This window comes from Petaurus breviceps, unplaced genomic scaffold, assembly GCF_028583685.1.
Source record: "Petaurus breviceps papuanus isolate PSGF00001 unplaced genomic scaffold, PetGlider_PUasm1.0 79, whole genome shotgun sequence".
Taxonomy (NCBI): Eukaryota; Metazoa; Chordata; class Mammalia; order Diprotodontia; family Petauridae; genus Petaurus; species Petaurus breviceps.
In genome coordinates, this window is record NW_027186523.1 from 16,838,577 (window position 1) to 16,864,059 (window position 25,483).

Sequence of the window (25,483 nt, forward strand, 5' to 3'; positions counted from 1 at the left end):
TAGATTTGTCATTTTTATTACATTGGCTCAGTATACCCATGAGCAATTAATATTTCTCCAGTTGTTTATCTCTGATTTTATTTGTGTGAAAAGCCTTTTGTAAATATAGTCCCTGGGTATGTCTTGGCAGGTAGACTCCCAAGTGTTTTATATTGTCTGCAGTTGTTTTAAATTTAATGTCTCTTCCTACCTTTTCCTACTGTTTTTGTTTTTTTTGGTAATATATAGGAATGCTGATGATTTATGTGGGTTTATTTTATATCCTGCGACTTTGTTAAAGATATTAATTGTTGGGGGCAGAGTCAAGCTGGCGGAGTAGAAACAGGACCTCCTCAAGGCTTGGGCTCCCACCCCCTCCAATTAATGTAAGAGGTGACTCTGAAAAAACTTTGGAGCTACAAAACCCACAAAATGACACAGAGAAGCTAACCTCCCACTGAGGGCAGCCTGGCAGGCCAGCAGCAAGCAGCCAGCACACCACTCTGGGAGCCTAGCCCCACAGGAGCCGGAGGTTTTAGCACCAGGGTGGGCCTGACCAACCATGGGTTGGAGGGACTTCAGATCACCAACAGCGGTGGCAGTTTCCAGAATTATCAACTCATAGATGCTAAGGACAAAGTGAGAGGTCAGTGAAGTGTGGACTTTGGGATCCAGTAGTTGGGAGTACCTTGGGCTTTTGCCCCCAGGGCGTGAAGCAGCTGAGGCGCCTTGGCTGTGCAGCTGCAACCACACATGGCTGCTTCAGCTCCTATTCTGCAGTTTTTAGGGGGACCAAGCTACCGGTCTGAGGGGTAATTGCTCTTGCTGTAACCTGCTTGGATCTGGATTATGGTCTAGGGTGTAAGTTCTGGGGTGTGTGTCCAGCTTGCCAAAGCATGTGGAGGCTACAGAGAGGGCACCCAACTAATACCTCCAGCAGTTGAGAAAACCCCAGCGTTTGGTATGAAGCTCCCCTGTCTGGTGGCAGAGTCCTACTGTGGCAAAAAGTCAAGTAATCGAGTGGCAACATGAGTAAACAAGGGAAGCAAAGCAAACAGAGGAATCCAACATTAGACTCCTATTTTGGGGACAAAAAGGATCAAAGCATGGAACAATAGGAAGACAGTGAAGTCAGAACTCCTGCACCAAAAGCTTCAAAGAAAAATATGAGCTGGTAACAGGCCATAGAGGACCTTAAGAAGGATTTTGAAAAGCAAATAAGAGAAGTGGAGGAAAAACTGGGAAGAGAAATGAGAACGATGCAAGACAATTATGAAATGAGAATCAACAACCTGACTGAAGAAAATTACACCTTAAAAAATAGACTAACTGAAATGGCAAAAGAGTCTCAAAAAGCTAATGAGGAGAAGAATGCCTTAAAAAGCTGAATTTGCCAGATGGAAAAAGAATCTCAAAAGCTCACTAAAGAGAATCATTCCTTCAGAATTAGATTGGAGCAAATTGAAGCTAGTGACTTTATGAGAAATCAAGATACTATTAAACAGATCCAAACGAATGAAAAAATAGAAGCCAATGTGAAATATCTCATTGGGAAAACCACTGACCTGGAAAATAGATCCAGGAGAGATAATTTAAAAATTATTGGACTACCTGACAGCCATGATCAAAAAAAGAACCTAGAAATCATCCTTCAAGAAATTCTCAAGGAAAATTGCCCTGATGTTTTAGAACCAGAGGGAAAAATAGAGGTTGAAAGAATCCACCGATCACCCCTTAAAAAAGATCCAAAAAGAAAACTCCTAGGAATATTAAACCTATGTTCCAAAATTCCCAGATCAAGGAGAGAATATTGCAAGCAGCCAATTTGAATATTGTGGAAACCCAATCAGGATAACACAGGATCTGGCAGCTTCTACACTGAGGGATTAAAGGGCTTGCAATATGATATTCCGGAGGGCAAAGGAGGTGGGATTAAAACCAAGAATCACCTGAGTATCATATTTCAGGGGAAAATATGGTCATTCAGTGGAATAGAGGACTTTCAAGCATTCTCGATGAAAAAACCAGGGTTGAATAGAAAACTTGACATTCAGATACAAGAAGCAAGAGAAACATGAGAAGGTAAACAGGGAAAAGAAATCATAAGGAACTTATCAAAGTTGAATTATTTACATTCCTACATGGAAAAACAATAATTGTAACTGATGAAACTTTACTCAGTGTGAAAATAGTCCATATAGGAGGGTATGTGGATGAATGAATACATATGTGAATGTGTGTATATATGTTTGCAGGTATACATAGATAGAGGGCACAGGACCAATTTAATAGGAAGAAATGATACTTAAAAGGTGAAATTAAGAGGTGAGAGAGGAATATAATGAGAGGAGATGGGGAGAGATAGAATGGGGTAAACTATCTCATATAGAAGAGGCAAGGGAAAATGGTTACAATGAAGGGGAAGAACAGGAAGGCAAAAGGGAATGGGTTAACCTTATTCTCATTGAATTTGGCTTAGGAAGGGAATGAAATACACACTAAATAGTGTATCTCACCCTATAGGAGAGTAGGGGGAAAGAGGATGAGAGGGGGGAGGATGGAAGGGAGGGCATGCTGTGGGGGAGGGAAGTTGAAAGCACTCACTTTTGAAAAGGGACAGGACCAAAGTAGAGAATAGAACAAGTGGGAGGTGAGATAGGAGGGAGGGAAATATAGTCAGTCTTTTAAAATATATCCACTATGGAAATGTTTTGCATAGCTAGCTACACATGTACTGTATTGCTTATCTTCCCAGTAAGGGTAGGTGACAAGGGAGGAAGGGAATGAATCTGGAATTAAAAGTTTTAAAATCAAATGTTTAAATATATATAAATATTAATAATAGTACATATATACACACTATTATTAATATTATTTTACTTGTAACTGGGAGATAAGATATACAGGCACTGGGGCATAGAGATCCACCGTGCCCTACTGAAAAGTCGAAAGTGGTATGGGAGAAGATGTGGGAGACAGCAGATTGGAGGAGGGGATATCCAGTGGGATTGCTGTTTTGGGGTGGTGGGTAGGGGAGAAACAGGGAGAAAATTTGTAACTCAAAATCTGGCGAAAATGAATGATGTAAACTAGAAGTTATTAAAGTATTTGATAAAAAAATAAAAATTAAAAAATAAAAAATATAGCACCAGCCACAGAGCTAGGGAGTTTCTCAATTATGAGGTTCCATGGGAACCACCATGTGCTTACGTAGGTCATGCTGGAGCAGCCCTTGGCTCACACCTACACTTGGTTGTGTGTCTGTGTCCCAAAGGCCAGTGGTCACTGGAGTTTCTTAAGGATGAGCTTAGCTGGGGCTTTGGTTCTGGTTTGTGCAGGAAAGGATGAGATTTTTTCTAGATTTCAACAGAGTGAAATCCCTCTCTCTCTCTCTCTCTCTCTCTCTCTCTCTCTCTCTCTCTTTCTCCCCCCCTACCTCTTCTTTTTCCTTCTCTCTCTTCTTTCTTTTTCTTCTTTTCCTTCCTTACCTTCCCTCTTATTTTTCTTTCTTCTTTCCTTCTTTCCCCTCCTTCCTTCTTTCTTTCTCTCCCTATGTCCTTCCTTCCTTCCTTCATCCCTTCCTTTCTTTCTCTGGCTTACCAAGACAGTTACTAAAAATCTTAGAATCTGCTGTGTAGATAGCAAAGCCTTCTCCATCCTTAAAGACTCACCTCCAATGCCACTTCCTTCAGGAAATTTCCCCAGATCTCCTCCCACCTACTCTTTTTCCTGAGTTGGTAATGACCTCCCACACCAGATCTCCCACAGCATCTTGTTTTGAGATGTGAATACACTTATTATGAAATATTGTCTATTAGAGATGTCTGTGTTGGTGCGTTTATCTCCCTACTTGATTGTAAGCTACTTGAGTGCAAAGCCTATGTAAAAAAAAAAATTAATTGTTCTAATTAGGTTTTTAGTTGAGTCTCTAGAGTTTGCATATATATGCCATCATATTGTGCGCAAAAAAAATGATAGCTTGGGGTGGCTAGGTGAGTAAAGTGAGTAAAGTGCTGGCCCCGGAGTCAGGAGGACCCGAGCTCGGTTCCGGCCTCAGACATTTAACACACACACACACACAAAACTAGCCGTGTAACCTTGGGCAAGTTACTTCACCCCAATTGCCCTCCAAAAGGCAAAAAAAAAAATCGATAGCTTTGTTTCTTCCTTGCCAATTTTTATTCCTTCGATTTATTTTTCTTGTCTTACTGCTATAGCTAGCATTCCTAATACAATATTAAATAGTGGTGATAATGGACATTCTTGTTTCACCCCTGGTCTTATTGGGAAGGTTTCTCATTTATTTCCATTATAGGTAGATAGTATTTATTTTCAAAAAAGTCTCTATTCCTATGCTTTCTAGTTTTTTAAAAATAGTAATGGGGGTTATATTGCATCATGAGTTTTTTCTGAATCTATTGACATAATCATATGATTTTTGTTGATGTTATTGATGAGGTTGATTATACTTATAGATTTCCTAATATTGAACTAGTTTTGCATTCCTGGTATAAATCCCACCTGGTGATAGTATATGATCTTTGTGACATATTGCTAATTTTTGCATTGATATTCATTAGAGAAATTTGCCTATAGTTTTCTTTCTCTGTTTTTACTCTCTCTGTTTTAAGTATCAAAACCATGTTTGTGTCATAAAAGGAATTTAGTGGGACTCCTTCTTTACCTAGTTTTTCAGATAGTTTATATATTTATTCCTTAAATGTTTAACAGATTTTGCTTCTAAGTATAGCTGGTCCTAGGGATTTTTTTCTTAGGGAGTTCATTGGTGGCTTATTCAATTTCTTTTCTAAGATAATATTATTTAAGTATTCTGTTTCCTCTTCTGTTATGTGGGCAGTTTATATTTTTGTAAATGTTTATCTATTTCTCTTAGATTGTTGGTTTTACAGGTATATAATTAGGCAAAATAACTCCTAATAATTGCTTTAATTTCATCTTTATTGGTAGTACATTCACCCTTTTCATTGTTCCTACTAGTAATTTGTTTCCGTTTTCTTTTTTTTTAAATCAGATTAATGCTTTAATTGGTTAAAAATTTTTGACTTCCAAATTCGCTCACTCCCACTTTTTCTTCCTCTCTCCTTGAGAAGGCAAGCAGTTTGATATTGATTATATGTGTGCACTCATACAAAATATAGTTCCATATTAGTCATGTTGCAAAAGAAAACATAGACCAAAAAAAAAAAAACCCCCAAGAAAAATAAAGTTAAAAAAAAAGTATTCTTCAGTCCACATTCCATCAGTTTTTTCTCTGGAGGTGGATAGCATTTTTCATCATAATTTGGGAATTGTCTTGGATCATTCACAGTTGATTATTGTATGATATTGTGATATGTGTATGATATGATAACTGTGTAAAATGTTCTACTGGTTTTGCTCACTTTACTTTATATCAGTTTATATAAATCTTTCCAGTTTTATCTGAAACCATCCTACTCGACATTCCATCACATTCATATACTAAACTGATGCAGTCACTCCCCAATTGATGGTAATTCCCCCAGTTTCCAATTCCTTGCCACCACAAAAAGAACTGCTTAAGTATTTGGGGACATATAGGTTCTTTTCCTTTTTCTTTGAACTTTTTGGCATACAGACCTAGTAGTGGTATTACTGGGTCCAAGTTTTATAGCTCTTTGGGCATAGTTCCAGATTGCTCTCCAAAATGATTGGATCAGTTCACAACTTTATCAACAGTGTATTAGTGTCTGTGGTGCCTCTTAGGAAGATATGGTTTCCCTGTATCTCTTTTAATTGGGTCTGTTTTTGCTTTCTCTGAAATCATGATTGCTACCTCTGCCTTTTTAAAAAATTCAGCTGAAGCATAATACATTCTGCTCTGGTTCCTATTTTGATTCTCGGTGTATCTCTGTTTTAAGTGTTTCTTGTAAACAATATGTTGTTGGATTCTATTTTTAATTCACACTGTTACCTGTTTCCATTTTATGGGTGATTTCATCCCATTCACATTCATAGTTATGATTACTGTATATTTCCCTCTGTCCTATTTTCTTCTCTTTATCCTTCTCTTTCTTTTTACCCTGTCCCTCCTTAAAAGTCTGTTTTGCTTCTTACCACTGCTTCTCTTTATCTGCTCTCCCTTTTGTCACCCTCCTCTTTTCTCTTTTCACCTTCTCACCTTCTCTTCCCACTTCCCTACTGAGTAAACTTGATTTCTATACCCAGTTGAGTGTGTGTCTGTGTCTGTGTGTGTATGTATATTTCAGCCTTTTTTTAAGAAACTTAACTGAATGTGTTTTTCCACTTCCCTAAAGGGGGCTGATTGATTTTTTTATGTGGTGCTAGGTTTTAAAAGGGGAAACAGGAAAGAGTTCCAGAGACAAATGTCATCCCACCTACCTCACATTTATCCTAAAACTTCTTTTTCACATGCACATTAAACATATCTATTGTCTTCTGTCATTTCACAGCTGTAGAAAATGGGAGCAGGAAAAATTACCTACAGTCTGTCTATTCATTGATTCCAGAATCTCACAACCAAATTGTAAGGGTATGTGTGTATACCTATGTGTATGTGTATATGTGTGTATAGAAGAACCCATGAACGATGATATTTATCTATGAATCTCCCTGCCAGACCAATAGGAAGCATGTGGGCTCATGATAGTTTGTGGTTATTTGCTAGATAAACATTAAGAGGAGGTTTGGAAGTGGCAGCTGATGCAGTTCATAATACTGTAATGGGAATACAAATTTTTAAGATCTTCCCTGCCCCTAGGCTAAAGTGCACCTGGAGCCTGGGGTGGGAGGCTTGTTTTTCAGTAGATACTTCTTGATTGGCCAGTGAGTCAATAAGGTTGTTACATTCTCTGAGCCAGGAGAAGGCTATATAAGCCCTGATGTGTAGCTTTGTTTTGGGGCTCACTTTGAGAAGTGTTCTGTGATTTGATCAGATGAAACTCTGGAAAGCCATTGTCCAGAGCCCCCCAGCTTTGAAACCCAGATGTTGTTTGGTATGGATGTAATGGTTGGACGGTTTGGAAATCTGTCTACTTGATCTGTTTTTGTCTTGATAATTCTGTCTGTATACTTTGAAGTTCGGGGTGCTGACCTTTTTCCCCTGAACTAGGTGAATGATACATATCTGACTGATTAAGCTTGTTAACCCATTTTGAGTTGCTTTCCTTTATTAAAGCAGATCCAAGAACCTGTGTTGGCAGACACCCTGGGGATGCTGGGGTGCTTGCTGCTACAAATACACAGGATCTTAACTAGAAATTATTGTTGTTGCTTTTTTAAACCCATGTAAATTTAGTTAAAAGGGTTGTGGGGCATGGATTCTGGTAGAATAGCTGACATTATAACCTTAAGCGCAGTGACACTGGAGTGTACTGTCCTTTGGATAGTGTGCCCCTGGCCCTCAACAAGGTTTGATGGGCAAGAGTCTTATGACAGACACACCATGGCAGTGGTTGGGTTGGCTCAGGGAAAACTGAACTGTGTGGATGGCAGTGGCACTCCTTATATACATACCTATGACAGGAAATATGTACTCCTCCCCCCCCCCCCCCCCCCCAGTTTGACATCCTAGAACAAAGAACAAAGTCCTGTTTCCTATTTGCTCCATGCTAATTATAGCTCTGTCAGTTGACGTCATTGGTTTAGGGCTTCGGAGTGGTGGTTTGTGTTCCCTCTTCTGTACAGGTTTTTTCTGAACTGTTAGACAGTGAGTGAGGATCTGGTCCCAAGCGCCATTCCTGTGCTCTGAGAAGGTAGAGGTTTCAACATGTGAAAGCAAAGGTTTGGGTTTTTTTCTTTCCCTTAAATACTGTTTCTAGAACAGATTAGGAACAATGTGGTGATGGCAGAGGCTAAATGATTTTGTATTACATGTAGTGAAAAAGCCCATATTTCCACTTTCTAATTTGTTTTTGAGATTATTTGAAAGAAACAAATAGCGAGATTAGCTATTAGCCCATTAGCCAGATCTCTAGGTCTTACAGAATAGTAAGGAGCTATACAATCACTAGAAACTGGACTTGTTGTTCTTCCTTGAATGGCAAGGGTAACTGAACATTAGCGTTATAAAGAGAGAGGTAGCATGGAACATTACTTAGGGCACTAACCTCAGAACTGTGTCCTGGAGTCTAAGAGGCCTTTGACTCATACTGGCTGTGCAATCCTGGTCAATTCCCTTAAGAACCAGCTCTCCTATCCATGGCCAGTGATCCCCCGACCCACGGATCTAGTCCTGATCTCTCTCTGGAAACTTGGACTGAATCCCTGGGCTCCCTGACTTTGCTAGATGAGCTTTCATAACACTTTTCTTATTTGTCCTCTTTTCTCCACCCACATAGCCACCAGACTGGTATGGGCCCTCATCCCCTATCCCCTGGGCTATTGCAGTAGCCTGCTGGTTGGTCTCCCTGCTTCAAGTCTCTCCCCATTCTAGCCCATCCTCTGCTTAGCTGCCAGTTGATCTCCTAAAGCAAATGTCTAACCATTTCACCATTCCCTCTACGACCCTTGCCAACTTCTCCAGTAGCTACCTAAAGGATCAAATATAAAATGTTCTGTTTGGCATGTAAAGGCCTTCGCAACCTGGCCACTTCCTACCTTTCCAGTCTTTGTATACTTTACTCCCCTTTAAGCAGCAATCTGGCCACTTCCTACCTTTCCAGTCTTTTTATACTTTACTCCCCTTTAAGCAGTCTATAGTCCAGTTATACTAGCCTTCTTTCTGTTTTTTATATATGATACTCCCTCCCCAGACTGTGCATTGACACTGGCTCTCTTCCCTGCCCCTGTTCCCTCTTTCTTCTACCACTCAGCTTCTTTGGCTTCCTTTAAGACTCAGCTCATACTGTATCTTCTGTAGGCGGTATTTCCTCGCCCCCACTCCTTACCTACTAGTGCTGTCCCTATGACATTACTTTCCATTTACATTGTATAGATCATATAGGTGCATAGTTGATTACATGGTTTCTCTTTTACTAGAATGTGTGCTTCTCGACTTGAGAGCAGGGAACATTTTTGCCTTTTTTATATCCCAAGTGCTTATAGCATACTGCTTGGCATTAATATTTCATTTTATGTTTTTAAAACAAATAGAGTTGTGTATCAAGTGCCTAATAAATGCTAATTAGTGATTAGGCACCTCTAAAGCCATATGTTGCATAGAAGGTGCCAGTGTCCTTTAATTAGGGGAATATCCTCACTTAAGATTTCCCTGTAGAGGTGTAAGCCCAAGTTCAGTCTATATTCCATGTATCTCCTCCAAAGACAAAGCCAGAGTATCTTAGCTGTAGATATGATGCTGAAAATGAGCCTAAGGAAAGCTCAGAGATGAACAGTGCCAGTTGCCAGACTGTGGTGAACTATGCAAATGTGTCAAAGCATCTGGCAGTAGGGCAGGAATGTGTGGAACCTTGAAAAGCCAGCAGGGATCATTTCACTTTGAAAATGCTTTAATAAGTGTTGACAACACTGTTTTGCAAAATGTAAAGGTACTATACAAATTCTTAATACAAAAAGAATAAATTAAAAGCAGATTTTTCTTTTTAGATTCTGCAACTTTTTCTACAACATACATCTTTTAAAATTGATTACAGTCAAACAGAATCCAGGAAAATCATTTTACATGCTCTACAGTCAGTTTCAGGAGCAACCTAATCTTCCCCCCATTTTTTAAACTAGAGTCCATTTTACACAACTTGTAATAAAACTATTGACATTAATGTATATGTAAAACTTTACACCTAGTTAACTAAGCAGTAACTGGTCATCTGATAGCACCTGGATGGAGTTTGCTATGTTTTGAACTAAACTAATACTGAATGAAAACAAATTGGATTTTTTTTCTTTAACATTTTCAACACTCAACTGCATATAATAGACTTTAAAAAAATCAACCTGCCTCACAATATTAGTCTGGTGTCTCTGTCAACACCAGTTTTCTGGCTAAACAGGAAATTTCATACATGTATCCAAAGAATGCAATAGTGGCTTTAGATCAGACCAGGGGCTTAATATTTCATTTTATTTTTTAAAACAAATACGGTCGTATAAGAAGTCTGCAAGTGCTTGTATACAATAGCTATAATGTCTCCCATCATAAGATGTTTAAACCTGTTAATCTCAAATTACTAACATTTTATGTACATTTGTATTAATTGAATGCAGCTAAACAGTAAAACCTGTTTTACTTAATCTCCTCTCTCTACTACCAGAATAGTATGAAATTTGCCTGGTAATCCCCTTCCTTGTCTCTCTTCCCTTCCTTCCTCCAAAAAAATCCCAGATTGGTTTTTAGGAATAATTTTTACCTCGCATTCCTTTTGTGGCAACATACCTAGACTAAAGTCTTGACGCTATTCACTTTAGGGTCTACTGTTTCCAGGGGTGGGGAACCTGTGGCCTCGAGGCCACATGTGGCCTTCTAAATCCTTGGGTGTGGCCTTTTGATTGAGTTTTATAGAACAAGGCCTTTATTAAGGGGATTTGGTCTGTAAAGTTTGGATTCAAAGGGCCACACTTGAGGCCTTGAGGTCACAGGTTCCCTACCCTTGGTAGACTAACAGCTGTATAAAAGTAGAGTATATAGTTGTGTCCTTCTTCCCCCATCCCCTTTTTAGTCTTTTGTCCCTTAGTGCATCATTCCCAACCAGCTCCATATAATATTTCTGTTCAGCCTGATTTTAACCCTGCATTATTTTTTGGGGGGGGAGGGCATAAAAATGTTCATAAAAATAATTAAACTTAACAGGTGGATGAAAATAATTTGATGAAAATAACTGACCAGCATTTACCTTGAACTGCATATCTCCAAACAGTCTATGAATACAAATTCTTTTCTGCCAACTAGTTTTCCTGATCTCATCATGGAGATGAGAGGGAAATGATACACACAGTACGCTATGCGAGTATTTGAGGAATTGCCCAGACACTCATCTCTCCTCCTAGGCCTGGGTTCTGACTTCTCCCCACTGCTCCACTAGACCTTACTGCCTGAGCTAGAATAAATGTTCCATGATAAATTGTTTTCTTTCTGGTTTTAGTATTTTGGTTCTTACCCTCCTGGTCTGGTAGAGTCTATTGTTATTCTTGGATCACACACACATATAAACAAAGGATTATCCATTTTTTTTAAATTTTTATTTTTTTAAAAAGTTTTATTCTAAAGCTAACTTCAGTTTTGCTTTTCCACAAAATACTCCCAATCCCACCCCCTCCCTCCCTCTCTCCCACCCCCTCCGCCCCCCTGGCTGTTGAATGCCTTTCCATTAGAAACTCATTATCTGCACAGAACAAGTGGAAAAACGTCTCCTGCTTCCTCACCTTCCCAACCCCACTTGTGGCAATAAACCCAGCCCAGCACCTCTGTGGAAACCTTGTTTGTGCCGGCTTAAATAACCCAGTGGAGATTGTGCACTTGTTCGGTAATATAGTAATAGGTACTTTTGAGGCCTTTGAAGATTGATGGCTTTCTAGACAGGTAAAAAGCATTGCTCATAATACGTGTAAACTTGCAGCCCCTTTAAATCCCCTTCTTTTTTTTCCCCTTCATTTTGGGCATCCACAGACAAATCTATGCATCAAAGTTATTGATAATGTTTTTGGTGTTATTGTTCCTTGGGGAGGTGATTTTTTTTTTCTCAGAAAAACTCTGCCATGCCTGCTAGCTAGGAGACACTCTCCTGAAAATCTTACAAACTAAGAGCATGGTTGTACCCTTTAAACAAGTGACACTTTAAGTAACTAATGGGGTGCTGAGAGCTTTGAGATATGAGCCCTTTGTTACCCAAGTACTAAACAAACATGAAAAGACCTACAACAATTAAATGCTAATGGAGCTTTACCACTTGGATGGATCACAATGTGCTTTTAACCCTTAGTTTCCCACAAAAAATGAAACACCTCGTGCATAAAAGAGGATGTGATTTTATGAGTTGTTTCCATGATAGACTGCTTGACCACAACCATGAATAAAAAGCAACTACCTGTCTTGTACCCTGCTTGTTCGCCAGGATGAACAGTACTCAAACCTCCTCTGGTGCCCCCTCCCCACATGTTTTCCCATCTGTCCAAATTACTTAGGACTGTGGGTCAATGATGCTCTCCAAGACTATAGTGTCTTTACCATCCATTACACTGGCTTGGTTTTCCAGGCTTTAATGCTGAAGGGGAATAGAGATTAAGGGGGGGGCAGGCAGGGAGGGACTCACTTCTGGGAGTGATTGAGAATGTGAAAAGAGCTTACAAAAGCAGAATGCCCTCCATCTCTTGGCCTTTCTTTTTTGTTGGTTATTTTTATTTTAATCTTTGGCAGCATAGAACTGATTGTGATCCTCTGACGTAGCTCTGAAGTGACAGGCTTCCTTTTTCATTTCCCCCAAACTGTTGTGTTAAAAAAAAAAAAAAACTTCAGGTGTAAACTGTGAATGTCCCACATCAGACATCCTCTTCTGGAAGTGCTTGGTTGGCCTAGAGATGGCAGGATGGACACATTCTTTCTGGGTCACAGAAGAGTCACGCTGCCCTTATTTCTGTCTCCAGGGTTGACCCTCTGTCACCCCCCCACCCCCATATCCTTTAGTGACATGGACCTCGATGCCAATTCTTGATTGTCCCTGGCCTGGGGGAATCTGTGGCTGGAGGGCTGGAGGCAGCCACCAGGGATGCTTCTAAGGATTTGCATTTGACTCTCTGTGGGCAAGAGAGCCATAGGACACACAGTGGGACCGGAACCTTCCAAAATGTCTCCTCAGTTAGGTTTTGAGGGTGAGGGGATGAGGAGAGGGGAGGAAAAAAGTGCTAAGAGCTGAAGCTGGTGCAGGGTGACCGTGCGTCTGGGTAAGGCAAATGAGAGGCAGTGAGGTGATCTCAGAATGGCATTGAGAGATTGAGGCCCAGCTCATTCACACCAGAGTCCCGGGCTTGGCTTTGTCCTGTCCATACCACTGGACATCAGCTAGTTCTGGATAGAGGGGAGAATCCAGGAAACAGCTATCATTGTAGCTCCTGCAAAGAAACCCCAGAGGAAAAGCTATTAGAAATGCCAATCTCCTTACAATCTCTATACACATTTGAGTCTGAAGACAAAATTGAGCACTCGTACACTCTTATAATTGTTCGTTATCATTTCATGTTTTGGTTTTTGCTTCTCATAAACTACACTTTGTATTCCTTGCAACAATAATGTACAAGAGAGTTAGTGAAGGAGAGTAGAATTGGAGGACTGGATTTGAGATCTCAGCTCTCTGATTTAGGAGCTGTGTGACCTTCATCAAGCCATTCAAACTCTTTGGACCTCAGTTTTCTCATCTGAAAAATGAAGCTGGCCTCTAATGTCCCTTCTAGCTCCAAATCTACAATGCTATGAACACATTATTGTGCGTATAGATGGTATTTGATATTGTTGACTGGAATAATTTAAAAACCAAACCTTTCTATCAAAAGTCATAGGGTATGAAGGCATAAGAGAAAATTTTAGGGAAGCAGAAGAGTCCTTAGGTTACAAGTTTATCTACAGAAATACTTAAGATTGACTTTCTCCAAAAGGTCATTAAAAAGTATCAGCTTAGTGGAGCTTTACTCTGGTCAAAATGTATGCATTATGTTGTATGAAGAAAATGCTTGTATTGAATTTGGGTTGTGTCTAGAGGCTGGCATTTTAAAAGGTATACTTTTCAGGTAGAGGTCCTCAATCCCAATCCCAAAATGGGATAATTCTTAGATACTGACAAGTGACCAGTCCATAGGAGGGATCCAACTCCTACATGAGAGAACTATCTTTATACCTGTTTAGCTTCCCCAGTGCATTACCAGGCAACCTAGTCTTCATTGGTAGTCTTTCAGACATCTATTCTTGATCTTTCAAGGCAAGATAAAGCAACCATTTCTATCTCCATTTTGTAGGTATAATGATGGGCTGAGATTCAACTAATCCAGGATATGGTTAGTGTATGAAGAGGCAATTCATGCGGTCAGTATAATTAGAACTCCACCTTACTCTGAGGATCATCATATTTAGAGCAAGAAAGGCTCTTAGAGTTCATATAGCTTCTGTTGCCTGTTGTCATCTCTCCTCTCCTCTCCTCTCCTCTTCTCTCCTCTCAAGACTTACATAGGTCATGTTGGTTCCCTTTCTTTAAGCTTTACCATATGGTGGTTGCTAATTGCCTGAAATGTTGCCATTTAATCTTAGCATTCATTTCCTATATTAGCATTTATGTAATGCTTTTCCCCTCCTTTTATGTATCTATGTGTCTTCACTGACTGGGGGTAGGGATCTTGAATTTTGTTTCCTTGTGGCAGATCACATTTTTAGTGATAAAGTATAGTATCACTTATTAGAAATGCCACAGGGACTATAAACAATTATGTTTCCCTGTCTACCCCCTTGGCTTATATCCCCTTCACCCATTGGTAAGGAAGTTCAAAGGGAAACGAGACCAAAGAGCATCTTAGTAATGAACAGTCTTCATGAAACCATTTAAGGCCAAGAACAACTAGAAATAGTATTTTCCTGTTTTATTTGATGACCTCTCTAGTAAATAGCTGGTGAATGAAGGAGTTCAGGGTTTTGTAAATGTTTCCTGTCTAGGCTTTTACATAAAAATCCATGCAAGTCGGGAAATTCAAAGGCTTCTGCCAGAATACCCAGGGATTCTAATGGGAGTCATGTGGCTTCCCTAAACTGTATGAGTTAGCTAGTACTGTTTAAATGTGGCTTCTAAAGCAAGATGCAATAAAGACCTTTCATTAAGAGACTGGTCACAGATGTTGCTATCATTAGGGAATAAAGATTGACACTGCTATACCCACCCAGCGTCTTCTGCCTTAGTTGAGCTGACATTTTCATTGGGCCTAGTGTGTTAGAAACATTTTTTTTAAAGCAATTGGGGTTAAGTAACTTGCTCAAGGTTACATGGCCAGTTATTTCTGGGTGTGGTGCTATGTATCTGAGCCCGGATTCGATCCCAGGTCATCCGGACTCTGGGGACGGTGCTCTTAGGTGTTTCTGGGTGGGTGCTAAGTGTCTGAGCCCAGATTTGATCCCCAGGTCATTGGAAACATTTTTAAAGGGAAAGAGAGCTGAGTATTCTTAAGATTCCTTTAAATTATTTTTGGAGTTTTGGTGACATCTCCTCACTTTGGGATAGATAGGAGCAGGATGAATCTTCATAGGGGAAATTAATAAATAGCTTAAGATGTTTAAGAAACATTTTCTTTTCAAAATATTTTCCATTGTCTTGTTATGTAGTCTTATGTCTAATATAAGTTTTATATGTTATTGTGTTTTATGAGAAGTATGGTAAAATGGCATGAATAACATGCAAATTCATGAAGCATTCCATATTTTTTGAAACCTTGCCTGTTCATAATTCCCACCTGGAAACTATATTGGATCTCTTCCTCCTTTGCATACCCTTAAGAACTTTGTTCATGTTGTTGTAATTATTACTTATAACAACCTACCTTGTATGATATTGTTTTTGTTACTGTCTTATTTCCCCTATTAAATTGTAATCTACTTGAGGGCAGGGAATATATCTTATATATCTTTAGAGCTGTCATTGCACTGAGCATTCAATACATTTTTTGAATAGAATGATGGTAATTTAATTATAATGTATCCTGGTACAAAGGACACTCAAAGTACTTTTGACAATTTATTAGTAAAAATATCTTACTAAGGGCTCATTAGAGTGCAAAGCACACTCTAAAGTAAAAAGCTTAATTGCATTAAGTTTTACCAGTGTTAGATTTAAACTCAGTTCCAATAATTTTATACATAATTTACTGTATATGTAGATACGGTCCCTTTTTTGGATCACACTGCCTCCTTGTGAATGAGCAATTCTTTGACTAGGTTGGGAATCAAGGATTCCCAAGGATGGAAGTAGCCTTGAGACATCAAGGCCCTCTGCCATATCACCTGAAGCATCTTGGAGAGTGTCAATTGAGATTAGTTTAATTTTCAATTCCTTTTTATTAAATTTTTGGAGAAAATAGTGAAAAAAGAAGCTACAGGAAAAATCTCATTCATTCCACTCTTGGAAGGTCAACAAAGAATATTTTCTAAGAATCCTTAGACCCTAGTCATTATTATAATATGTGGCATTTGAAGCCATGTATTATAAAGTGATGTGGCCTAAACTGTGTCTGAATCTTATAAGTCATTAGAGAGGTTCGGATACAGCCATGGTGCTGGCGGCAAGACAGACTCCTGGGAATCATATTCTACATGAATCTGCTGATTGGACAAATATGGAACATGTGCACCTTGCTACTAGATATGTACATATGTGCAGACTTGTGCTTTTACATGGATTGAACTTGTAATATAAATTAAGATTAGGATAATTATTCACTTTACAAAGGTTTAGACAGGGTTCTCTTCAGGGAATTTAAGTTCAGGAAATCCTTGTTATCTGAAGATAATTTGTACTGGAAAAAATGCCAATTTTCATAGGGAATCTACTTTAAATGGGTACCAACATTTCATAGTAAATATTGAAAAAGAAATTTTATCTTGAAAATAACACTAAAAAAGTATGAAAACATGCTTATTTTATATTTAAAATTTAGATTATAATCACATCCAAGAACTTTCTCAGAATGAACAAAGAAAGAATTAAGTGACTAAAAGTATTTCTTTTTGGTGCACGACTACCTGTTTTGTTGCATTTCTTCGTGTTTCAAACCCCTAAAGTGTTTCTCAAAGTTCAAAAAATTCTACAATCAACATTTCTTAAATGTCTATTTTGTGCAGAGGATTATGCTCAACTCCTTTGTGTATATTCTTTCCTTCTCTCCCTAATGGTTTGAATGACCACTTCTATTGAGGAGATAACTCCCTGTTAACTGTATTACCAGTCTCCCAGTCATACTTAATGCTTTTGATTCTTCCCTCTTCCTTCCTCTTCACACCTACTTTGTAGCCAAATCCTGTTTATTCCTCCTTCCAAATGTCTCTCACATAATTCTTTCCATTCCTATCTTCATCTTTTCAGGTCCTCACTTTCTTAAACTAGGTAATAGCCTAGTCACTATTTCTTTTCCTTAATCTATTTACAGTCTTTTGTATATATTGGTGCCAGATTAATTCTCCAAATGTGCAATTCATCATTTCAGTCTTCTACTCAAAAACCTTCAGTGGTTCTCACTGCTTCCAAAATAAAGTCCAAACTTGTTAGCCCAGTCTTTGCAGCCATACAATAGGACCCCCACCCTCTTATCTACCTGGAGCCTACTCTCTTCTCTATTCCTTTTAGACATATGCTCTGTCTGCACCATCCAGAGTGCGCTATTTGATACACCATGCACACGAAATAGTGTGGTACAGTGGATAGAGATTTGACTTTGAATCCCAAAACATGCAGGTTCACTTCCAGCCTCTAAACACATACTATTTGTATGACCCAATAACTTAATGATTGAGTGCTCTAAGAGACATTTGAAAACTGTAAATTGTAGAGAAAGTGCTGACCTGCATTGGTAGAGGGAATGTCCTTACCTGGAGTTTTCCTATTCTGGTGCAATCATAGGTCTGGTCCCTATTCCTGTTCTTAAATTTCTCTCTGATACCTCAGCTTTTCTTTGCTTAGAAAGCCCTCTTCCATCTTAGCCTGTTGGGATCCAAATAGTCTCTCAAATACCAGCTCCTTTTTGAAATCTTCTCTGATGCCCCAGTGGAAAGGGATCCTCCTTTCTTCTGAACTTGGATGGTACTTTGTACTCTTCTTATAATACTTAACATATTGTTGTCTTATCATCAATTTAATCTGTACAGTTATATCTGTATCTGCCATGCTTCCTACTGGATTTTAAGCCCCATCAGTATAGGGAGCATGAGGCCATAAAATCTTGCTATATGGCATAAAATATTGTATCCAAAATGCCTTCAAGTAAATGATTTTCTTTTATGAATGAATAGTATCGTGTGATAGCTCTTGTATTGCTATCATAAGTTTGACTCTTGCATTGTTATTTAACTTTTTATATGGGAATTTCTTTTTCTGCTCCATCCCATCTTTACCCATTCCTCCCTCCACCCAGGGGATTTCCTGAAGTTTGGACTCCCAAGTACTCAAGAATTATTGATTAAAGACTTTTGTATGTTAGCTCCTACCCTAGTGCCACACACATTGTAGGTGTCCAACAAATATTTGTTGATTAAATTAATTTCTGATGAATTTTTAAAAATCACCTTTTATCAGAGTCAAATCAGGGGGCAGCTATATCTTATATCTAAATAGCACAAACTATTTTTTTGTCCTACATTGTGAAAAAAAAAAATCTGGGAACTGTAGAACTGAGAGGATAATTATACCTGATGCACATAGACAGCTCTACATGCATCTAGAAACAGGACACAGTCATAATAGCTTCCATACCATTCAAATGTTTCCTTTTAGCTATTATGGTATGTTAAAGACAAACACATCTGTATCATATCTGGGAGCATAAACCAAAGGAGGAAGGGTGAAGAGAAAAGAATTGTAAGAACAAAAGATTCCCTTACTATACCTCTATTCATCAGTACTTTGGTGAGTTGGAGACTCAGACTCATCCATAGTGGGTGAGTTTTCTGTTGCTTCTCTGAACAAAGGAAAGCAAAGGAAGGAAGAGCAAAGAAGTAATGTTAAAGAAAAGAAGTGACATAGACATTGTTAAGAGTTTATTAATACAGTTGGAAGAATAACTGGCGGATCATCTTTGCATTTCAGAATGTTAGTGACATACAATTCAATGGTTATACCAATTTTCAAACCTCCTAATTTAAAAGAACCAGCATTTTAGTATAGCAGGCAGACTGACATTATTATTATTATTATTATTATTTTCCTTTTGGAGGGCAATTGGGGTTAAGTAACTTGCCCAAGGTTACACAGCTAGTGTGTGTGTGTGAGTGTGTGTGTGTGTGTGTGTGTGTGTGTGTGTGAGAAATGTCTGAGGCCAGAACCGAACTCAGGTCCTCCTGACTCCAGGGCGGGCTCTTTACTCACTGCGCCACCTAGCTGCCCAAGACTGATACTATTTACCTGTGGTTCTCTCATTCTTATGTTTTCCCTTTTTTCCTAAATCATCACCATGCCACAACATGCCATATAACTTCTGGTTGTCATTCATCACAACCTAAATAAGGCATCAGGCTAACAAAATTAGTTATTTATAGGACTAAAGTTTTTGTTTCTGGGTTCACTTAAACTCCTCAGTGGCTAAAAGTAGTTAGAGAACCTTCAAAACTAGCTGTAGATTGGGGTGGCTAGGTGGTGCAGTGAGTAAAGTGCTGGCCCTGGAGTCAGGAGGACCTGAGTTCAGTTCTGGCCTCAGACACTTAACACCCCCACAAAAAACTAGCCATGTGACCTTGGGCAATTTACTTAACCCCAATTTGCCCTCCAAAAGGCAAAAAAACAAAACAAAACAAAAAACTAGCTGAAGATGGAAATGCCTTTCCAGGGATTATAAGGATGGATACTCAAGAATTTCTAAAGTGTCATTTAAACACTTCTTGTATGATAATCACATGTGTGTATGTATATACTTACATGCATACATAATCTATATATATGTATGCATATGCACAATCTATATATACATATGTATGTATATATGTATATAGACACACATTCATACTCTACATATGCATGCATGTCTTTCTATTTTTGGCATTGGATTTCATCCAGAAAAGTCTGTGTAGTGCAGGGAGATGTTTTGGGATCTGAATCTTCACATCAAAATTGTGTAAATGAGAGGGATAACTGAAATGAAGATTGTTTTGCCAATGTCTCTGGTAACTTGATTCAGCCCTTTTTAATCTAAGTGAACTAATATTCAATTGATCTTCTGACTTCTTGATTAATCTGTGTGGACCCTCAGCTTCCTTAAGTAAGGAGGAGTTGCTTAGTACAGTTGTGAAATGTGTCAAATCCAATGCTTTATAGAGCCAGCCTTCTTGGTCTGTATTAGAACCTTACCTGGAGCTAACTACTACCCAAGAGACAAACAAAGAATCATAATGGCTATGGTAATGTTATAGGTCAGTTCCATGGTTCTCTTAATTCAACTAAAATTTTATTAAGTATTACTCAGTGCTAGAGAAACAATCATGAAATAGTCAATAAAGAGCCAAACTCAGAACCAAGGAGACCCAGTGTCAGGATGCCTCTGATACATGCAGGTTTTGTGATCCTGGGCAAGTCACTTAACTTCTCAGGCTCCTATGCAACTTTCTAAGACTATAAATTGAAGAACAGGTAGTGATCTATATTATTAAAATAAGTTTCCTCACCAGGAGTTCCCTGCACATGTGAAATCACACATCTGGTTTAAAACAACATCAAACATGTGCAGATGAGATGGGGACATACAATTATAGGCTTCTAAGCTTCCTTACTGAATTTATGTATAATAATTGGCCTTTGTGGGTCAAATTGCCAAACTTGAGTGCTCTCCCTCTATGCCAATAGGTCAGTCAGTCAGTCAACAAGATTTATGGGTGTCTTATTGGTTCTGTTGATTCAGCAAGGGAATAACTGAAGATCATTACCAGAGAGCTTCCTTTAGAAGAGTTCATAGTAGAGATTTTTAAGCCTGTTGTAAACAGGTGTTGGTAGGACTATGCGGACCATCTGGGATATATATTTCAGGTCTAGACCTTTGCGGGAAGGGGGGGGTGGGGAGGGGGACTTTCAGGTAAAGATCAGATACTTAAAGTTGCTCAGGGAACTAAATTTTTGGCCCCTCACTTGGAAGGGGTTGCCATCATCACCACAGAGTATACAGTCATTCCAGGGTTGCTGATAATTCCATTTCCTCTAGTGTGAGTGAAGTAGGTGGGGCAGGCCAGAGGGAAGCACCTCACCTGCCCATAATGTCATCAGAAAGTGAGGGGGAGCTCAGGGCAGCCAAGTTAGGGGAGGTCTTTAGATGTCTAGTACAAAAACAAATTTGCTCAACTAGAACTGAGGGGAACTCAACAAGAAGGCGCTTGGGAAGCAGATGACCCATAGGAATGTGGTGGCAGGTAACTGTACTTCATGGCATTTCCTTTCATTCTGTGTAACTCTACAAGTTATCTTCTTTCTTCTCTTTTATAATGCTAAAGAATACCTTCTCACCCCCCCCCCCCCCCAGTGTCTTAGTCTTACTATTCTCTTGGTATCTGTCTCCCCCCTTTAGGATGCTGCTACTAACAACTTCTCACAAGGCTTCCTGGTTACCCCTCTGTGGGACAGACACTGAAAAGAGAAGGCACTCATATGGCACTCACCCGGATTGCCAGGTTAGGATGTGGTGTGGACTGCTTGGGGGAGTAGCTCCAATTTCACTGGAAGGTGTCGAGCTTCTCTGGCTGTGAGGTAAGGCAGCTGCACAGGGATCCGAAATAGATGGAAAAGAAAATGAGAGTCAGAGCCAGGTACTAGACAGTTAAAGAATTTGAACAATGAAATGCTGCTGGCCACCTGCAGTGGGGCCTGCCGTGAGCATGTCCACCTTTATGGATGCAGCATACCAGCAAGAGTTCTCTTCCCCTTTCTTGAGCCTTGTTTCTCAGGGGTGTAACAGGGTGTTCCCTCGTCTCCTAAGGCCTTGTATCATCTAGTTTTGGGTACCTGCTTCTGGAGGACTTTGGAATCAGCTGAGAGGCATGAGGTGAGGAGTTTTCACTGCAGCAGAAACCTGAGGTCTCCATGCTCCTTTAAGGGATGGCTAATACAAGAAAGACTGTTGTCTATCACTAGAGAGACCCCCTCCCAACACACTGTGCCCAATGTGGGGGTTAAAAATGTCTGCATTACTTTATGAAGAAAGGCTTCTAGGAAGAGACTTCCAGACCTTGTTCTCTTCACAGATTTGGGCTGATAAATTGTTGCTTTAAAATTGTCCTATTTAAGTCTAAATAATGGAAACGCGTTATTTGGATCAATGAGCAGTGTAGGAACCCAGTAGAGAAAAGCTTGGCCAATGGGGTTATTGACTTTTCTTCCCCCTTAGTCGAGCAAATATAACCAAACCAATCTAGTTTTCCTCTTTGGCAGCCAGTAAGAAATGGTTTGATTCAAGCGTGGCTTGAAGGAGACAAGTCCAACCTAAAAAGTCATAGGTCTCCTAGACAGGTTCTGAAGTCAGATGTGCTTCTAGGGCAGAGAGAGGCAATTTGACTAGCTGTTCAGCTTGGAAAGGGCTGCCCACAAAAGGAGTACTGTCTCTGTCATTGGAAGCACTAAAATAGAGACTGGATGACCACCTGCCAGGGATGTTATTGAGGTGATCCCTGGATCAGGAAACAGTCTACACTAGATGACCTTGACAGCTCCTTCCAACTCTATAACCATCTAAAATCCTGTGGTCCATGGAGTCCCTCAGAAAATAGTTGGTAAAAATTGGTGTTACCATTTTATGACCTCAAAGACTCATTTATAATAGTATATTTGGGAGGACTTTAAAAGTAAAGTCACCTTAAAAATACACTGGGAACTAAACCTGTTTGGTGGGTCCCAAGATGGTTATAAACCTTGCAGTTCAATAGCAAACATATTTTGAGTCCCTTTATCACTTTATTACAAGGGATTCTTAGCTAGAGTCAGTGAATTTATTTTTAAAAAATATTCTGAAAACTTTATTTCAATATAAAGTATTCTATTTTATGTATTTAAAACATTTTTCAGACATGGGGTTCATGGCATTAAAAAAAGTTAACCCTGGATTTCCTGAGTAGCAGGATGGAGAATATGGCATAGAAAAGTCCACCAAACTATACCTTATTATATTTTATAGGATTTACTTATATGGAAACTAAGTATAGCTCTGTCATCACACAGAAGAAACAGGAGAGCTTTGAAAAGAACAAAGAAAATCCTCATAGCTGCAGCAGGGGGTTTTATCAAGAGGTATGTATTTTTTTTAAGTTGTATTTGCTTTCATTTAGATGAGTCCAACTTATAAAAATCATACATTTGTAGTAAAGATGAAAATTCTGGTCCCCCAAGTAAAAATTTCAGAATTACCATTGGTTAAATGTGACCCTACATACCTAGTTCTTTAGCTAAAAGGCCCCTCTTTTTGTGGGCATTCCTGCAGGGGCTACTTGCTTATAATTTTCAAGTGTGGCTGAATTTATTATGCTCATGTCCCATGCCTCTTCTAAGACATCTCCAGCCATCCCAAAGAAAGATGGTCTAAAAAAAAGAATCTGTGGCCTTTTAGACAGAACTTCTTGATTTATATCTAAAAATCACAAAAACAAGTCTCTTAGCTGGTACTCTTCCAAGGTAGGCTACTGGACAGGTTTTACTATTTAAAGAGAACATAAACAATCACATCCATTCATCTACAATGTTTACAAACCCTCCTTTCTGCTGAGGGAACCATTGTTTGAGGATTATACTTTCTGAATGACAGGATACTCTAAGTTGATCTAAGGGAACTGAAAAGTTTTCATTCTTTATCTCTTATAGTCTCTCAAAGACAGCAATGGCAGGTATCATCAAGCCAGTTGCAGATGTGGAGCAAATGGAGAAAGAATGTGGAGGTAGTAGTTCCAGTCCACATAATGCAATTAATTAAATTGATGTAAATTATTTATCAACACTACAGTCAGGGATACTTGAGTTGTGTGACTTGGCAGTGTGATGTGGTAGAGAGAACACTGGCCTTGGAGTCAGAAAGCCCACAGTCTTGCCTCAGCTAGAGTCCTTGCTAAGTGACTGACCCTTGGCAAGTCACTTAAATTCTTTGAGCCTCAGTTTCTTTATCTGTAAAATGGGAATGATCATAATGACACCGTCTTCCTCACAGGGTTATTGTGAAGCTAGAGCTTTGTAAACCTTAGAATTCTATGTACATTAGTCATCATTGCTGTTGTTACTGGCTATTATAAAATAAATTAAGAAACCAACAAAGGGAACTTTAGGAACTTGGACACTCCAGTTTGTGGATTGGTATTATTTCTTCCCATTGATCTGACACATCATCAGTTCCAATAATTTAAATTTTAAATAATTTAAAGAAATTGCCTGTTCGTTCAGATCCTTAGTTTTGTTACTACAGAATCTTCCTTCCCAGTTTCTGGCTTTGATTTGGAGCTTCTAATCCTTTCTACTGCTCCAGCTCCAAATCTCATTCCTTTTTCAAATTGTGAGCTGGGAAACTGTCTTTTTTCCAGGCCACTGGGGTACTCCATGAGACGTGACCTGCTATACTTTCTAGGCTTTAAATATTAATTTCAAGAGTAGGTTTAAGGATTGTGGCCTCTTTGGGTGGTTCAGCCTGTCAAGCCTTTGGGATTACTCTCAGTGTCTCTCTAGGGGAGCCCAACCCTGTTCATTAACTGAGTCACAGAACATCCTATCATGAGTCAACCCAGATGATTATTCCTGACTGTGCTGCTGCCTCCCTTAGGGCTTACTTTAATAGCCCTCTGAGAGTAAGGAATACTCTTATCTCAATATACTATTTGAATTTCAAGTGGAGTTAAGCTCCCCTCTCTCTGCATTAAACCAAGCTGCTCATTCCTGACTCTTACCAGTCACACCCCACCTACCAGACAAGTACATTTTCTTTCTCCTGCCCATTTCCTTCACTCTGGATAAATGATATTTTCCTTACTCTTCAAATGTCAGTTTAGTTTCTTGTCTCATTTCATGCCTATCTTCTATCCTTCAAAACCCATCTTCAGGCCCTCCTTAAGAGTTAGAATTCATGGGGTGGCTAGGTGGCTCAGTGAATACAGCACCGCCCCTGGAATCAGGAGGATGTGAGTTCAAATCCGGCCTCGGACACTTGACATACTAGCTGTGTGACCTTGGGCAAGTCACTTAACCCCAATTGCCTTCCAAAAAGCACACAAAAAAGTTAGAATTCATGTCAGTTCCACATCCAGGGCCCTTCTTCCTCTATGAGTAGGGTGTGTGGGATATGCTTCTTTAGGACAGGAGTCATAGTGCTGGAGGATTTTGTGCTGGAAGGGGATTTTGAGGTCACCTAATCCAACCCTCTCATTTTACAGATGGGGAAACTGAGATCCAGAAAGGTTAAGAAGCTTGAGTAGCAGAGCCCAGATTTGATCCCAGCTCTTGGCTCCAAATCCAAAAAGATATATACAATAGGAGAAAAGGGTGTAGTGACAGACTAAACTCCAATTCCATGTGTGTCTAGAGGATCCTGAACCTTGTAGGAAACCTCAGGTGGGTTGCCTCCCAGCATCAGTATCAGCCCGTACATTTTTATGTTGTTGTACACAAGCCCAGAACTTGTCTGAGGAGAGAGTGGGGAGAGGCTGGCAAGGATCCTTAATCTCGGATCCAGAATGCTTTTTTTTTTTTTGTACAATTTGATAACTATTTCAGTGTAATTGGTATCCTAGGTAGGGAAAAGAATAGGTGTCTGTTAAGCACCAGCCATCTGCCAGGCACTGTGGTAAGCACTTTACAAATACTGTCTGATTTCATCCTCAAAGGATCCATTTCATCATGTGTTATTCTATATTTACTATATGTATTAAATATTT

At 39.3% G+C, this 25,483-nt stretch overlaps 1 protein-coding gene and 1 long non-coding RNA gene across 7 annotated transcripts in view; one reads left to right on the forward strand and one right to left on the reverse strand.

The window, feature by feature from the left end:
* Window positions 1-9,410: 9,410 nt before the first annotated feature.
* FRMD4A (FERM domain containing 4A) overlaps window positions 9,411-25,483 on the reverse strand; it is a 416,929-nt gene continuing 400,856 nt past the window's right edge. For 4 of the 6 annotated variants that reach the window (XM_069106435.1, XM_069106434.1, XM_069106433.1 and 1 more), the window contains exons 22-23: window positions 21,245-21,341; window positions 9,411-12,981 (exon numbers count right to left, since the gene is read on the reverse strand). In XM_069106435.1, coding sequence (XP_068962536.1) covers window positions 12,879-12,981; window positions 21,245-21,341 — 200 coding nt within the window. In that variant the 3' untranslated portion in view covers window positions 9,411-12,878. Of the gene's footprint in view, window positions 12,982-18,058; window positions 18,568-21,244; window positions 21,342-25,483 lie in introns of those variants that run through there. The other 2 variants (XM_069106437.1, XM_069106438.1) reach the window with 2 other exon arrangements.
* On the forward strand, window positions 21,093-23,569 carry LOC138175852 (uncharacterized). Its single transcript, XR_011172113.1, has 3 exons — window positions 21,093-21,256; window positions 22,753-22,865; window positions 23,433-23,569. It is a non-coding gene; the product is annotated as an uncharacterized lncRNA (long non-coding RNA).